This window comes from Lolium rigidum, chromosome 4, assembly GCF_022539505.1.
Source record: "Lolium rigidum isolate FL_2022 chromosome 4, APGP_CSIRO_Lrig_0.1, whole genome shotgun sequence".
NCBI classification, from domain to species: Eukaryota; Viridiplantae; Streptophyta; class Magnoliopsida; order Poales; family Poaceae; genus Lolium; species Lolium rigidum.
This window is the reverse complement of record NC_061511.1, coordinates 233,252,096-233,270,311: the sequence shown is the minus strand read 5'-3', so window position 1 is coordinate 233,270,311 and position 18,216 is coordinate 233,252,096. Positions and strand designations below refer to the sequence as shown.

Below are 18,216 nucleotides of genomic sequence, written 5' to 3'. Positions count from 1 at the left end.
AGAGGACAAAATAATGCTGAAATTTCAAGCAAGGCACCGAGAGAACGTTAATTTGTCCAAGAATTCAACATAACGCACCTCAAACATTTTCTTCGCAGTAACACCTCAGACATAGTTGATACCAAAAGCATGTGGCACTCAGAAAGCTACAAGAAAACTAAACAATAGTAAAAAAAAGTTACAAATATAACTACAAAGCATATGAGGTGGTACAAGGAACAAGCCATTCTACAAATTTCATCAGATCAGCAACACGTGTCATCACCTACTTCTACTTAATTACATATCCCTGTGATCCTCGAGCCTGACAAGTTGCTAATACATTGTGCTCAGGATCTTGTTCACCGCACTTGTGTAGTCTGTGAGAAACTTTTACTTGTTATAGATGACCAGGTACGCAGGGAGTTTGTCTCAGCTTCTGCTCGCTCCGCTTCGGTCTGTGTGGATTGTATGAGGATCCAGGGTTGACAAAATCTGGGGCATGGACATACCACCAGATACAACAATCTCTACAAAACAGTGCATATATGTTGCATCATTCCACATTTTCAAGTAGATTATCAAATGAGATACTGAGAGGAGAGTTCGTGACTTACCAATGCCTTCGCGCACAGAAAGATTTGGCCTGATGACATCCTTCGAGTTCACCATGAAGATGTCACCAATATAAAGATGGTTGGTCGGGACATAGACACAGTAAAGTTCCTCTTGACCAGCATAGCTCTGTTACAACATAATGATGGGACCAAATATTCAGACAGGGTAAAACTATATGGTAATCAGAAGAAATAACAGAAAGGTTAAAATAAATCTCATCATTTGGGTTTTTTGTAAGTATTCTTTCTATCCTGCACATGGTGAACCAGTTATTTTTTGCTTATTTCACCCAATAATCAGTACAATTGAATTTCAACCTTCAACCATGCAAGTACTCAAACCATGACAAAGACTGCAAGGTAGCATGGTTAGAATAGAATAGATAAAATAAAATCATATGCCAACATTTTGAGTACTTTACAAGTACTCAACCTTCAACCATGCAAGTACTCAAACCATGACAAAGACTGCAAGGTAGCATGGTTAGAATAGAATAGATAAAATAAAATCATATGCCAACATTTTGAGTACTTTACAAGTACTCAACCTTCAACCATGCAAGTACTCAAACCATGACAAAGACTGCAAGGTAGCATGGTTAGAATAGAATAGATAAAATAAAATCATATGCCAACATTTTGAGTACTTTACAAGTACTACCTCTGGTCACATTTAATTGACGCGAGATAACACTACTTGCATGCTAGGATTAGCACCACTCTGTGTCAATTTAATCCGAATGGAGGGAGTAGTGATTAATACCCAACACATTGTAGAACAGATATGCTTTTGTTAATTTCATATTTCACCCAATAATCAGTACAATAATTTCATCACTCCACCACACAAGGATTCAAGCCAGTGACTATGATTAAAGGGTAGCATAACTACAGTATGTGCATAAAATAATAGCATTAAGCATAAAAGAAGCTAGCCTTGCACACCTGGAGAGAGACTGATGAGGTGATGAATCCAAATGCATATTCTCCAACACGAGGATGTCTTATGATGACTGCTTCCTTGAATGCCTGTTTGTTCTGATCTGTACAAACAACAATTCAATAAGAACCCAAGTGACTTTGCAAGTTGAATACAATTGGTTGAATATATGGATAACTGTGAATTTACCTGGTGATATTGCGGCACTTATTTGCTTGGATGCATTGTAGATATGGCGCACAAGTGGCATGCGCTTAATGATCCATTCACCAAGGCCGAGGACAGATGCTCCAACCCAAGATGACATGAAGACTCCAACGAAAAATATGAACGTAACAGAGGTGATGAAGCCAAGACCTGCAGATTCAAAAGAGCAGAAATATTATTGATTTCAACTACCAAATTTCAAGCCAAGTTTCTCACATCTTAACAGAAATTTAAAAATCTAATGCCACTGGATAAACTATAACTTAAAATAAGTATGCACCAAAAGGTTCAGCATATAAATTATGCAGACTATCTTATCCGCAACAACATAATAGTGCAGTATAATACTCCGTATATAGATAATAACGCTACAGGATCAAGCCCCAAACTGGTCACCGAATGAAGGTAGAAATTACAACATAATGGCAAACCATTCAAGAATTTGATATTTCTATTAAAAACAAATTGGAATATTTTACATACCAAAAATATTGATTCCCAGTTGTGCATAGATTGGAGAGAAGAATCCATCAACAAAATGAATGAACCACCAGGTGAAGTAGAATGTTATCGCTATTGGGAAGAGAATTACACTGGCAGCGTCCCAGAAAAGAAAGGACAATAAAACAGTATCAGTGCATGTATGGAAAAAAAGTTTTGATATAAGATCGTTGCCAAATAATTACACATGAGCATCGTGGTGGTAATGGCTGGTAGGTTACTTGGTTATTGCAGAATAAACAATGCAACCTTGAGTGAGATTTATTGTGTTCAAGCAGTATTTGTGATGCCTGAATTGGTGCCTTTAAACAATGCCAGACTTCAGAAAAAAGAACGAATATATATATTACAGGACAACTGGACTAGATAAAAATGGGGAACAAGATTTTCTGAATGCAGAAGTTAACTGAAAACAGGATTCCAAAATTCAGTGTTAATAGTAGCTTCTCGGCTAAGCACCTGGCAGGCATGCTATTGGAAAAATATGGTAACATATTTCCTCTAGATTCATGCTCCATTCTAGTTGTTGGATAATCGCAAATGTAGATATCAGGAAAGTGAAAAGTTGTAAGAAAAATAATATATTCATGCATCAAGCATGGCCTGGAATCAAAGACGACGCACTGGCCACTGAGAGGCTATCCGTACTAACTAGCTACACTCCTAGCAGCCTTATGACATAACCTGCCTAAATTATTTCCTACAGCACAAAAGAGCACTGGAAGTGAATGGTGGCAGATTATACAGATCTACTATCTGTTACTTTGACCTTTTTGGTTCACATCTGAACACAATTAAGGATTTACTAGCAAAAGAGCCCGTGCGTTGCACCGGAAAAATAAATATTCAAAAACTTCCAGCAACTTATCTGTTAATTACATGTGTCCCTAATAACACATCGGTTTTGCCACTTCGCTTCTTTACCAACATCATCGATGTGGTTAGTTGTTCACCTATTCACAATGAACATCATCACATTCTAACACGCCGCTTCGCGAGTTCACATAAGCCCTTGTACTTACTTCGATTTTCTAAATTTTATGTGAGTTGCTACATTATAAATATAGATATTTGTTAGGAGCCATTCGATGGCTATCTCAAGCTCTGTAAATTTGCAAGTTCCTTCCCCCGCCGCTCGAAGGCATAAGACGACCCTTTGTCGAAGCCCTGCTGCTATTTCGGACGGCGACAGGTCCTGGACCTTGCCAGCAAGCTTAGGCTAGAGCGCCTACGTGTCCATCATGTGTTGTGGTCGGGCTCCCACGACTCCACCAACAACAAGAACACCGAGCAGCATCAACAGCCTCGATGCTAGCCAGATCCCACGGTTGGGATCTTGCTAGGCTAGATGGATTTTTCGAAGTGGCCGGACACCTTGCTAGGTGGATCCGAGGAAGCAGGCAGCCGTTGTGCGCGATGTGGAGCTGGGGTCGACTCGGTGGGAAAATGTGCCGGGGGTGGCGTGGTTGGGGAAGGAAGGCCAAGCGGCGCGGTTGAGGAAGGAGCTGTGGGGAGAGGCAGTCGATTTTTCTTTTCGGGGTCGACCATTAGCTATGAAAATGTATTTTGCATCGATGAACCGTAGAATTAGGAATATCATGACTGTCTTTTTCAGTTTTTCCCCCGAAACAATTAGAGTTTCTATGTTAAAGAATTTCTCATATTCGAGTGAGGTTTCAATGGACCATCCCTATTTGTAATCAAACATGTGTTTACGAATTATTTGAAGTACGTACAAGCAGTCCATATTTTTCATGTCAAGGGAGTATCTAGATCCCATCCAACTGAAACAAATCGCTTGAGCCCTCAAGCAAGCAGGAAAGACCTCGCCCTGGATAAATCCGAGACATCATAATCCAGAACTTGATTCACTTCAAGGATATTAAATATATATAAATAGTTTATTACTACAGCGATTAAAGCAATATCATTTTTTGTTGAAAATAATATTATGTTTGGAAATAGTTGATGAAAGATGAGAAAAAACAAATGTGTACACGTTTTTTGTTCGATTTCTCTAGTGTGATTGAACTTGTAAATTACAGGAAGAACGTCCCACGTGTCAGTGAAAGGTGCTAGGAAAAATGAAAAGAGATGGTGTATTGTGTTGTTAAAGTACACAAGCCCTCCACGTGTGTGGTATAGAGAAAAGGATATAAGGTTCCAGAGGGGATCTCTTCAATGACGCGACCCATCTTCTATCTTGCTTGGGCAGGAGCCTTCCCCATCTCTGTCGTGTTCAACCTTGGACCGACGCCACCGATTCCTATCAGATCCGACCTTCCAACCTTGCCTTCTCCCTTCTCTGAGCTCCCCCTTCTGAATTACTCTGAATTTCAATCAGTTCCGCCTATTTCCAGATCATATCTGAGCTTTCCTCTTCTCCCTCCTTTGAGCTTCCCCTCCGAATTCCTCTGAATTTCTATTCATGCCGGCTTCGCAAGCGGTCAATCTTGGCTCTTGTCTCTCTAGGCTATTGATCCATTAGCTCATGTAGTAATTGCTTGCTGATGGTTGGAATTTTCGAGCGTATATAAACCGGATGAACTCGCTATAAAGAATCGATATGGGACTATTTAAGAGAGAATATCAATACACCCTCGCTTTTCGTAGGCAGGGAACCATCCTGGCTATTTTAAAAGCCCATATCTACCAGCCAAATCAAAGCCCAAGATCGCTTCCTCGTATGTCTGCATCGGGCGTGCGCTAGGCGGACAAAAATCGGAAGGGAATTATGGAGCTTCAGGCCGGACGACGCGCCTGATTCTTCTTCTGCTCGCGGACGAATCGGTGTCTCCAGGTTGTGGGGCATTGGCAGAGCGAAGCCCACGTGGGCGGCGGGCGGCGTTGACCTACGGCGAGCGACGCTGGTGCGCCGGGATGTGGCCGCGGCGAGTTCCGTGCGCCCGCGCACCTGCAGACGCTCGACGGCGTCGCGCACGGCATGGAGCTTCCGTGAGCCTCCAACGCGAGTAAGTCACCGCCGCACTCCAATTGGTCGGCCACGTCCGCCTCCGGCCGTTGTTCTGCATCACTCTTTCCCGTGACCTTGCTCGCGAATGGAGGTCTCGACTACCGTGGCGCGCTGGCGCGTGGCCGGCGAGGTCGCCGCGAGAGAGAGCGACGGGGCGGCCTATAGCGGGCGGGGCAAGGGCAGGTGGCGCGCGCGGAAGGGCTCCCGGGTGGAGCGCGGGCGGGCAGGGGCGAGCTCGAGCGGGGTGGTGCTGTGCGTGCGAATCAAGCAGAGCGGGAGCGCAGCGCGTGGTTGGAGATGCAGCGGGCGAGGCGCGGTGATGTGGGCCAACAGGTGGAGCGGCGGCCGCGCGATGGAGGTGTCTCGCGCCGGTGCGGCGTGCAGATGCGCATCGACGTGTCGTTCGTACGGTCGGAGAGATTGTTCGGGATGTGAAAAGAAAAACCAGAACGAAACGGTATGTAATGGCATGGTGCATATTATGCGATTTTGTGGGAGGGCAAAACGGTCCAAAAAAAAGCGTTGACGAAACTTTTTGGCAGAAACCTTAGCTCCTTTATTATTAGGTATAGATTGTAGTGGAAAGACTTACCATCCAGTCATGAATTTCTTTGAGGCCCAGCTGCGGACCACCTTATGGAAAGCCTGTATTCCAGAAAAGAGGACGGGAAAAAATCAATTCTAGGTTGTTCAAACATCAAATCTGATAAATGCAAAGACAGCTACCAAATCTCAAGAGCATGCTTTTTGTACAAGGGAAGTATTGAAAAAGAAAAGCATCAAGGAACAAGAACAAAGAAGAGCAGCATTCTACTTTCATCTTTCTCAAATAATGATTGGCTTGAATTTTCTGCAAGCACGGCAAGCACCCTAGGCAGATTAAGAATGACTTGAGGTTCTAACACAAGAGAACATCTATGCGTCGTGTGTTTGGAGATTGTAACATTTCTTCTCAGGTCTCATTCCTAAGGTAATACCAATAATACAGTCAACTGCACAAATAAGTAAGGTCGTCAGTGAATTACTCATCCCAGAGTAGGCTTCGCATGAAACATTCGCCTAACATCAACATCACCAGCCCTACGAACTGCAAACGTTACCATAAACTGCTATTCCGAACCGACTTTTCCCACAACCAAGCAAATTATACAATAAAACTGCGAGTGCTACGGAAAGAGCAGCATAATCGCATACTGATTTCAAATCAGCCTAACAACGGAACCAGAACTGTAGCTGGATGTCTGAGAAAACCCTAGGGGAACAATAACAGGAAGACGAGAAGCGCGAACCTCGCGGCCGGAGGAGGAGAGCGCGGCGGAGGCGGACGACGAGGCGGTCCTGTCGACGTCGTCGTCGCCGGAGGGCGAGCCGCCGCTGCCGCTGCCGCCGGAGACGGGGATGAGGAGCTCCAGGTCGCGGTCGCGGCCGCCCATGGGGCTGAGGCTCCGCGCGGACTTGTCGTCGCCCATCATCGGAGGTCTCCCTGCCGGACGGCTCGGGTCGTCGCGGCCGACCGACCGATCGCCGTGGAATTGGGGGCACGGGCTCCGCACGCGAGAGAGAGAGAGGGAGGGAGACGAGACTTTTTCTTCTTCTTGTTGTTTTTTTTTCGCGTGTCCTTTCCTTTTCGTGTTTAATTCCGTTATTAAGAGTTGTGAGCTGGCGAGCCGCTCGACGCCCCACGTACGTGTGAGCTGAGGTGGCGTGGATTAGAGGTTTCTTATCCACGGTGTGTGTTGTGAAGCGTCTCTTGTTTATTTTCTTCCTGCGAGAACTCGTCGCTTTTGTGCGTTTAAAAATTGTATGTAAGCCGGCAAATCCAACGTCGTGAAATATAATTGTCCGCGTAAGACCCATGGCTAAAAATGAAATGAGAGGCGCACAATGTTCTTAGGAGATGTTTGGTTTCTAGCCATAATTTGTTAAGATGGAGTTTAGCGGAGTTTGTTATATGTAATGTATGTTCGGGGCTCGGTTTCTACATAATTCTGGCGTGACTAAATTATTGGGGAATGAATCTGCCGCCCTGTGTTGCCATGAATTGGCGAATGAACTGTGTCCCTCCAATAGATGCCAACCAAACAGAAGTCCAAGGGCACTGAGGTACCAAAATTTTGGCAAGGCCGTCATTGGCCACAAAACAAACATATCTTTATAGTTTACCGCACTTTATTATCTATAAAGCCTATTTGTTGTAGAGTGAAGTCTTTGCCGACCTTTATCGCATCGTGCGATTTTCAATTTCTCAGCCAAGCTACTATGCTTGTCACTTGTCAATGCGCAGGAGAAAGTGTGGCTAAAACCATACAACACTTAGTGTACGCGAGACAATGGTACTAGAAGATATGGTTGTTTAACATTCAAGGGGAATCTTAATTTTCTTCAAGAAAACCACGTGCGTGGCAACTTGTCACGAAACCTTAAAATTTTATTACTTTGTACTAAGCCATGCAATACTTACTACACACCATGTACTAAAATGGTGTCTACATAGAATAATTTGACGCAGTAAAAGGGCACCTACTCGTCTATTATTGTAACTTTTCTCCTCTCATTATATATAACTATTATAGAGACGTGACCATACCTAAGGACTGAGGTAACCAAGCAAAGAGATGTGCAAGTTAGCTACTGTATTGTTTTTGTCTTTTCATCGGGGTTTCATAGCATTAAGTGAGGTAAACCCTCCTGCGGATGCTATCCTCGTACGATTGTGTCTTAGGAATGAGTGGCATTAGGAAAAGTAATTCAAGATTGGAAGGAGTATCCAGTCCACAACCGGACTATGTCGCCACGAGGCATCTCATTCCTTGGACGGTTCATTCTAGCACCGTACTAGTGTTCACGTTGACTGGTTCTGGAATGCCATGACCATTATCAGCAGTAGCGTGACAAGACTCACAAGAGAAACACCTTCATACAATTTCTTGAGATGGAACACATGGCATAGTGGGAAAAAGATGATCAGTAGCCTCTTGATTGATGGAAGTCGTATTTAGAAAACTAGAATGTCTCATTTTTTCCAAAAATTCCACCAATCTATTCATAATCTTCAACAGTAGTACAAGAGAACCTAAAAGCAATAAAAATTACAAACAGATCCTTGAACCACCTAGCGATAACTACAAACCCTCGAGCGAACCGAAGGCAGCATTAAAGCCACACCTACCAGTCTGGCATCATACCCTTTTCCTCTTTACATATACTAGTGGTTGGGGCACCCCTTGGGGCGCCTCCTCGCCGGAGCTATGCGTCTGACGGTGTAATATCCCAGGATTCCAGATGTTTGCGGGGTAGAATTAGAAAAGGGACGTGCATTGCATCACAAAACTTAGGGAAATTTCGTGCTTAATTGCATAAAACATAAGTGGGAACAAGTTTCTCTCTCGACACCAGATAGGATTAGGGTTTCGAGAGTGCGACAAACTTGACATGATCTCTTTTGAATTAGGGTTTTGAAATGAGGGAAAACATTTGAGTTTAAAACTTAGAGTTGAGTGGTTGAATTTGAAATGAGTTTGAGGTGAAATTCAAACTCAAACAACACATAGAATATAAAGACAATTAATAATTCAAACAATAATATTATATTTGGATAATACAAATAATAAAAGAATAGAAATATATCACAATAAGCTCTTTAGAGAAACATTGTGCTTTATTGATCATCACACACAAGATACATTGTCTTTACAATATCCAAATATAATAGTTATTACATAATCATTTCAAAAATTATAAAAGAAAAGAAAAGGAAAATTATAATGTATTGATGAACTACCTAAACTAAACCTATCTATCATCTTGATCTTCTTGATCGACTAGAAGATGAAGCACTTCTTGATCATCTCTTGATCCCTGCAAACACAAGATCAAAATAGAAATGCATAATAGATGCCAAGTGGAAATGCCACTTGGAAGATTAGAAACAATGGTAATAGGCAGGATAAGATCAAACCAGCCGGAGCTGATCCACAATTCTATAAGTTCCAACAGGGAACCACACAAGCAGCTCACAAGGATGTGTGCATGCACACCATCACACACACACAGCTGAGGAGTCACCAAAATGGCACCAGGACTTGTTGTCGACCAAGGAGGCCAGTACAGACCCATATAAAACGTGTTTCATCACAAACCCTAGCCATTCATCGACCAGCCAGCCACAGCTAGCTAGAACAGCAAGAAAACACACAAGAACACGAACGCAGAACATCATAGTTCCAGTTCTTTTTCCACAAAGAAGAAGAAATTGTTGGACCAATAGATGGAGTAGCCCTAGCACAAGCCAGCTAGGAGGAGCAGGGCAAGCACCAAACCAACAGACAGAAGCAATCCTCTACATCAACACAATCTAGGAGCTGGAGTGAGGTATACCATTGAATCATGGACAAACCAGATGGTTTTGTCCATAATATTGCACATACATGCTACACACCAACACACAAGGGTGGAAAACCTTGTTTGATCATCATTTGGTCATAGACCAAGTGAATCTGGTGGAAATGGCAAAATTCAGAGATGAATCAAACATATGACCATGGTTATGCCAACCATACAAGTGGTAGCATCTTCCAAATGGAAATAGAAAGAAAACCATCCCAGATACTTAACCCACATCTACCAGACTACACTAGCTAGCCCTTTGAAACAATCAGAAAAATACAATAATAAAAGTATCTGCCAATATTTTTCAACACCAAAAGCTGTTGGCAATCAATATGGATCACCCAGCAAGCACTTATCCCATCATAGCTGATACGTCTCAAACGTATCTATAATTTCTTATGTTCCATGCTAGTTTTATGACAATACTCACATGTTTTATACACACTTTATATCATTTATACGCATTTTTCGGCACTAACCTATTAACAAGATGCCGAAGCGCCAGTTCCTGTTTTGTGCTGTTTTTGGTTTCAGAAATCCTACACAGGAAATATTCTCGGAATTGGACGAAACGAAAGCCCAGGATCTTATTTTTCCACGGAGCTTCCAGAAGACCGAAGGAGATACGAAGTGGGGCCACGAGGCGCCGACACCATAGGGCGGCGCAGCCAAGGAGGGGCCCGCGCCGGCCTATGGGGTGGGGCCCTCGTGCCTCCCCCGACTCTGCCCTTCCGCCTACTTATACTCTCCGTCGCGGAAACCCTATTACCGAGAGCCACGATACGAGAAAACATACTGAGACGCCGCCGCCGCTAATCCCATCTCGGGGGATTCAGGAGATCGCCTCCGGCACCCTGCCGGAGAGGGGAATCATCACCCGGAGGACTCTACATCACCATGATCGCCTCCGGACTGATGTGTGAGTAGCTCATCCTTGGACTATGGGTCCATAGCAGTAGCTAGATGGTTGTCTTCTCCTCATTGTGCTATCATGTTAGATCTTGTGAGCTGCCTATCATGATCAATATCGTCTATTTGTAATGCTACATGTTGTGTTTGTTGGGATCCGATGAATATGGAATACTATGTCAAGTTGATTATTGATCTATCATATATGTGTTGTTTATGATCTTGCATGCTTTCCGTTGCTAGTAGAGGCTCTGGCCAAGTTGATACTTGTGACTCCAAGAGGGAGTATTTATGCTCGATAGTGGGTTCATGCCTCCATTGAATGCTGGGACGATGACGGAAAGTTCTAAGGTTGTGGATGTGTTGTTGTCACTAGGGATAAAACATCAATGCTTTGTCTAAGGATATTTGTGTTGATTACATTACGCACCATACTTAATGCAATTGTCTCGTTGTTTGCAACTTAATACCTGGAAGGGGTGCGTATGCTAACCCGAAGGTAGACTTTTTAGGCATAGATGCATGCTGGATAGCGGTCTATGTAATTTGTCGTAATGCCCTAAGTAAATCTCATATTAGTCATCATGATATGTATGTGCATTGTTATGCCCTCTCTATTTGTCAATTGCCCAACTGTAATTTGTTCACCCAACATGTTATTTCTTATTGGAGAGACGCCACTAGTGAACTGTGGACCCCGGTCCATTCTTTTACATCTGAATACAATCTACTGCAATCATTGTTCTCTGCTGCTCATTGCAAACAAACATCATTTTGCACACCAAACACTTAATCCTTTGTTTACAGCAAGCCGGTGAGATTGACAACCTCACTGTTAAGTTAGGGCAAAGTATTATGATTGTGTTGTGCAGGTTCCACGTTGGCGCCGAAATCTCTGGTGTTGCGCCGCACTACACTCCTCCACCAACAACCTTCACGTGGCCTTCATCTCCTACTGGTTCGATAACCTTTGTTTCTTACTGTGGAAAAACTTGCTGCTGTACGCATCACACCTTCCTCTTGAGGTTCCCAACAGACGTGTGCTTCACGCGTTATCAAGCTCTTTTTCTGGCGCCGTTGCCGGGGAGATCAAGACACGCTGCAAGGGGAGTCTCTCACATCCAATCTCTTTACTTTGTTATTGTCTTGCTTTACTTTACTTTATTTACTGCTTTGTTTGCTTTCTCTATATCAAAAACATAAAAAAATTAGTTACTTGATTTACTTTATTTACTGTCTTGTTTGCTTCTTTATATCAAAAACACACAAAAAATTAGTTACCCGCATTTACTTTACTTTACTTAATTTAGTTTGCTTTATTTATTACTGCTAAAATGGGTACTCCTGAGAATACTAAGTTGTGTGACTTCACAAGCACAAATAATAATGATTTCCTATGCACACCTATTGCTCCACTCGTCACTATGACGAGAATTTTATGAAATTAAACCTGCTTTACTAAATCTTGTTATGAGAGAGCAATTTTCTGGTGTTAGTTCTGATGATGTTGCTGCCCATCTTAATAATTTTGTTGAACTTTGTGAAATGCAAAAGTATAAGGATGTAGATGGTGACATTATAAAACTGAAATTGTTTCCTTTCTCCTTAAGAGGAAGAGCTAAAGATTGGTTGCTATCTTTGCCTAAAAATAGTATTGATTCATGGACTAAATGTAAGGATGCTTTCATTGGTATATATTATCCTCCTGCTAAAATTATATCTTTGAGAAGTAGCATAATGAATTTTAAGAAATTGGATAATGAGCATGTTGCCCAAGCATGGGAAAGAATGAAATATTTGGTAAAGAATTGCCCTACCCATGGACTAACTACTTGGATGATCATCCAAACCTTTTATGGAGGACTGAATTTTTCTTCGCGGAACTGATACGTCTTCGACGTATCGATAATTTCTTATGTTCCATGCCACATTATTGATGATATCTACATGTTTTATGCATACTTTATGTCATATTTATGCGTTTTCCGGAACTAACCTATTGACGAGATGCCGAAGGGCCAGCTATCGTTTTCTGCTGTTTTTGGTTTCGAAATCCTAGTAAGGAAATATTCTCGGAATTGGACGAAATCAACGCCCAGCATCTTAGGATTGCATGAAGCTTCCAGAACACCCGAGAGCTGCCAGAGAGGGGCCACAGGGGGCCCACACATGGGGCTGGTGCGGCCAGGCTAGGGCCCGCGCCCCCCTATTGTGTGGTGGCTCCGTACCCCCTCCGACTCCGCCTCTTCACCTATATAAAGGTCCCTAACCTAAAACTTCGAGACGAAAAAGCCACGGTACGAGAAACCATCCAGAGCCGCTGCCATTGCGAAGCCAAGATCTGGGGGACAGGAGTCTCTGTTCCGGCACGCCGCCGGGACGGGGAAGTGCCCCCGGAAGGCTTCTCCATCGACACCGCTGCCATCTCCACCGCCATCTTCATCACCGCTGCTGTCTCCCATGAGGAGGGAGTAGTTCTCCATCGAGGCTAAGGGGCTGTACCGGTAGCTATGTGGTTCATCTCTCTCCCTATGTACTTCAATACAACAATCTCATGAGCTGCCTTACATGATTGAGATTCATATGATGATGCTTGTAATCTAGATGTCATTATGCTAGTCAAGTGAGTTTTACTTATGTGATCTCCGGAGACTCCTTGTCCCACGTGTGTAAAGGTGACGAGTGTGTGCACCCCGTGGGTCTCTTAGGCTATATTTCACAGAATACTTATTCACTGTTATGAATGGCATAGTGAAGTGCTTATTTATATCTCTTTATGATTGCAATGTGTTTTGTATCACAATTAATCTATGTGCTACTCTAGTGATGTTATTAAAGTAGTCTATTCCTCCTGCATGGTGTAATGGTGACAGTGTGTGTATCGTGTAGTACTTGGCGTAGGTTATGATTGTGATCTCTTGTAGATTATGAAGTTAACTATTGCTATGATAGTATTGATGTGATTTATTCCTCCTTTCGTAGCGTGAAGGTGACAGTGTGCATGCTATGTTAGTACTTGGTTTAGTTGTGTTGATCTGTCGTGCACTCTAAGGTTATTTAAATATGAACATCGAATATTGTGGAGCTTGTTAACTCCGGCATTGAGGGTTCGTGTAATCCTACACAGTTAGTGGTGTTCATCATCCAACAAGAGAGCGTACGAGCCTAGCATCTATCTATTTATTCCGTTATGTGATCAATGTTGAGAGTGTCCACTAGTGAAAGTATGATCCCTAGGCCTTGTTCCTAAATATCGCTATCACTCGCTTGTTTATTGTTTTATCGCATCTGTATCGTTCGCAATATTACCACCATCAACTACACGCCAGCAAGCACTTTTCTGGTGCCGTTACTGCCGCTCATACTTATTCATACCACCTGTATTTCACTATCTCTTCGCCGAACTAGTGCACCTCTTAGGTGTGTTGGGACACAAGAGACTTCTTGCTTTGTGGTTGCAGGGTTGCATGAGAGGGATATCTTTGACCTCTTCCTCCCTGAGTTCGATAAACCTTGGGTGATCCACTTAAGGGAAACTTGCTGCTGTTCTACAAACCTCTGCTCTTGGAGGCCCAACACTATCTACAAGAATAGAAGCACCCGTAGACATCAAGCACTTTTCTGGCGCCGTTGCCGGGGAGGAAAGGTAAAAGGTACTCACACTCCGGATCTCGGCTACTAAGCTATTTTCCGGCGCCGTTGTAAGTACTCGAAGCTATTTCCTTTAGATCCTGCAATTGCATCTTTTTGTTTCTTGTTTACACTAGTTAGGCATAATGGAAAACAACAAAAATATGAGAGATCTTTATGAACTTTATCTTGAATTAGGATATGATGTGTTTGAAGAGAGAATTAAAAAACCCATGGAACTTTATATGCATGCTAATGTGAATGTTATTAATATGAATGCTTTGAACACTATTGTTGCTAATGCTATGGAAAATTCTAAGCTTGGGGAAGCTGGTTTTGATGAGCATGACATTTTTAGTCCCCCAAGCATTGAGGAGAAAATTTACTTTGATGATACTTTGCCTCCTATTTATGATGATTATAATGATAGTGGTCTTTTGGTGCCACCTACTATGGAGAGTGAATTTTGCTATGATTATACTATGCCTCCTATATTTGATGATGAGAATAATAATGATAGCTACTTTGTTGAATTTGCTCCCACTACAATTAATAAGAATGATTATGCTTATGTTGGGAGTAGTAATAATTTTATGCATGAGACTCATGATAAGAATGCTTTATGTGATAGTTATATTGTTGAGTTTGCTCATGATGCTACTGAAAATTTTTATGAGAGAGGAAAATATGGTTGTAGAAATTTTCATGTTACTAAAACACCTCTCTATGTGCTGAAATTTTTGAAGCTACACTTGTTCTATCTTCCTATGCTTGTTACTTTGCTCTTCATGAACTTGTTTATTTACAAGATTCCTATGCATAGGAAGCATGTTAGGCTTAAATTTGTTTTGAATTTGCCGCTTGATGCTCTCTTTTGCTTCAAATACTATTTCTTGCGAGTGCATCATTAAAACTGCTGAGCCCATCTTAATGGCTATAAAGAAAGAACTTCTTGGGAGATAACCCATGTGCCTATTTTACTACAGTACTTTGTTTTATATTTGAGTCTTGGAAGTTGTTACTACTATAGCAACCTCTCCTTATCTTTATTTTGTTGCATTGTTGTGTGATACGTCTCCGACGTATCGATAATTTCTTATGTTCCATGCCACATTATTGATGTTATCTACATGTTTTATGCACACTTTATGTCATATTCGTGCATTTTCTGGAACTAACCTATTAACAAGATGCCGAAGTGCCGCTTGTCGTTTTCTGCTGTTTTTGGTTTCAGAAATCCTAGTAAGGAAATATTCTCGGAATTGGACGAAATCAAAGCCCAGGGGCCTATTTTCTCACGAAGCTTCCAGAAGTCCGAAGGAGAGACGAAGAGGGGCCACGGAGGGGCCACACCATAGGGCGGCGTGGCCCCCCCCTTGGCCGCGCCGGCCTGTAGTGTGGGGCCCCCGTGCCGCCTCTTGACCTGCCCTTCCGCCTATAAAAAGTCTCCGTGACGAAACCCCCAGCACCGAGAACCACGATACGGAAAACCTTCCAGAGACGCCGCCGCCGCCGATCCCATCTCGGGGATCCAGGAGATCGCCTCCGGCACCCGCCGGAGAGGGGAATCATCTCCCGGAGGACTCTACGCCGCCATGGTCGCCTCCGGTGTGATGTGTGAGTAGTCTACCCCTGGACTATGGGTCCATAGCAGTAGCTAGATGGTTGTCTTCTCCCCATTGTGCTATCATTGTCGGATCTTGTGAGCTGCCTAACATGATCAAGATCATCTATCCGTAATTCTATATGTTGCGTTTGTTGGGATCCGATGAATAGAGAATACTTGTTATGTTGATTATCAAAGTTATGTCTATGTGTTGTTTATGATCTTGCATGCTCTCCGTTATTAGTAGATGCTCTGGCCAAGTTGATGCTAGTAACTCCAAGAGGGAGTATTTATGCTCGATAGTGGGTTCATGTCTCTCGTGAATCGTAGGAGTGACAAGAACCACTAAGGTTACGGATGTGTCTGTTGCCACTAGGGATAAAACATTGGTGCTATGTTCAAGGATGTAGTCACCGATTACATTACGCGCAATACTTAATGCAATTGTCCGTTGTTAGCAACTTAATACCGGAGGGGGTTCGGATGATAACCTCGAAGGTGGACTTTTTAGGCATAGATGCAGTTGGATGACGGTCTATGTACTTTGTCGTAATGCCCAATTAAATCTCACTATACTCATCATGATATGTATGTGCATGGTCATGCTCTCTTTATTTGTCAATTGCCCAACCGTAATTTGTTCACCCAACATGCTCGTTCGTCTTATGGGAGAGACACCTCTAGTGAACCGTGGACCCCGGTCCAATTCTCTTTACTCGAAATACAATCTATCGCAATACTTGTTCTACTGTTTTCTCGCAAACAATCATCTTCCACACAATACGGTTAACTCTTTGTTACAGCAAGTCGATGAGATTGACAACCTCACTGTTTCGTTGGGGCAAAGTACTTTGGTTGTGTTGTGCAGGTTCCACGTTGGCGCCGGAATCCCCGGTGTTGCGCCGCACTACATCTCGCCGCCATCAACCTTCAACGTGCTTCTTGGCTCCTCCCGGTTCGATAAACCTTGGTTTCTTTCTCGAGGGAAAACTTGTCGCTGTGCGCATCATACCTTCCTCTTGGGGTTGCCCAACGAACGTGTGAAATACACGCCATCAAGCTAAATTTCGCGCCGTTGCCGGGAACGAAGAAAAGTTACACCACAAAGATTTCTAACTCCCACGTCAACTACACGCCGCAAGTAAATTTCGGCGCCGTTGCTGGGAGATCAAGACACGCTGCAAGGGGAGTCTCCACTTCTCAATCTCTTTACTTTGTTTTTGTCTTGCTTAGTTTTATTTACTACTTTGTTTGCTGCACTAAATCAAAATACAAAAAAATTAGTTGCTAGTTTTACTTTATTTGCTATCTTGTTTGCTATATCTAAAACACAAAAAAATTAGTTTACTTGCATTTACTTTATCTAGTTTGCTTTATTTACTCGTTGCTAAAATGGCCAACGCTGAAAATACTAAGTTGTGTGACTTCACAACCACAAATAATAATGATTTCTTATGCACACCTATTGCTCCACCTGCTACTACAGCAGAATTCTTTGAAATTAAACCTCGCTTTATCGAATCTTGTTATGCGAGAGCAATTTTCTGGTGTTAGTTCTGATGATGCTGCTGCCCATCTTAATAATTTTGTTGAATTATGTGAAATGCAAAAATATAAAGATGTAGATGGTGATATTATTAAACTAAAATTGTTCCCTTTCTCATTAAGAGGAAGAGCTAAAGATTGGTTGCTATCTCTCGCCTAAGAATAGTATTGATTCATGGACTAAATGCAAGGATGCTTTTATTGGTAGATATTATCCCCCGCTAAAATTATATCTTTGAGGTGTAGCATAATGAATTTTAAACAATTAGATACTGAACATGTTGCTCAAGCTTGGGAAAGAATGAAATCTCTGGTTAAAAATTGCCCAACCCATGGATCGACTACTTGGATGATCATCCAAACCTTCTATGCAGGACTAAATTTTTCTTCGCGGAATTTATTGGATTCAGCTGCTGGAGGTACCTTTATGTCCATCACTCTTGGTGAAGCAACAAAGCTTCTTGATAATATGATGATCAACTACTCGAATGGCACACGTGAAAGGGCTCCACAAGGTAAGAAGGTAAATTCGTCGAAGAAACCTCTTCCTTGAGTGATAAGATTGATGCTATTATGTCTATGCTTGTGAATGATAGGACTAATATTGATCCTAATAATGTTCCGTTAGCTTCATTGGTTGCACAAGAAGAACATGTTGATGTAAACTTCATTAAAAATAATAATTTCAACAACAATGCTTACCTGAACAATTCTAGTAACAACTATAGACCATATCCTTATAATAATGGCAACGGCTATGGTAATTCTTATGGGAATTCTTACAACAATAATAGGAGTTCACCCCTGGACTTGAAGCCATGCTTAAAGAATTTATTAGTACACAAACCGCTTTTAACAAATCTGTTGAAGAAAAGCTTGGGAAAATTGATATACTTGCTTCTAAAGTCGATAGTCTTGT

At 42.5% G+C, this 18,216-nt stretch overlaps 1 protein-coding gene across 1 annotated transcript; it reads right to left on the bottom strand.

Moving 5' to 3' along the window:
* Nucleotides 1-70: 70 nt before the first annotated feature.
* On the bottom strand, nt 71-6,730 carry LOC124707267 (protein LIKE COV 1-like). The gene is made up of 7 exons (XM_047238932.1): nt 6,508-6,730; nt 5,811-5,863; nt 2,227-2,336; nt 1,726-1,893; nt 1,542-1,639; nt 597-723; nt 71-509 (listed from the first exon to the last, which is right to left on the bottom strand). The coding sequence occupies exons 1-7, from the start codon at nt 6,688-6,690 to the stop codon at nt 412-414; spliced, it is 837 nt and encodes a 278-aa protein (XP_047094888.1). The 5' UTR covers nt 6,691-6,730; the 3' UTR covers nt 71-411.
* Between the last annotated feature and the right edge of the window lie 11,486 nt (nt 6,731-18,216).

Coding starts and splice junctions, on each gene's coding strand:
- LOC124707267 (XM_047238932.1), bottom strand. CDS start 6,690: ATGATGGGCGACGACAAGTCCGCGCGGAGCCTCAGCCCCATGGGCGGC. Junction 1,894..2,226: donor ACTGGGAATCAATATTTTTG/GTATGTAAAATA, acceptor TTGAATCTGCAG/GTCTTGGCTTCATCACCTCT. Junction 724..1,541: donor CCTCATCAGTCTCTCTCCAG/GTGTGCAAGGCT, acceptor ATGTTGTAACAG/AGCTATGCTGGTCAAGAGGA.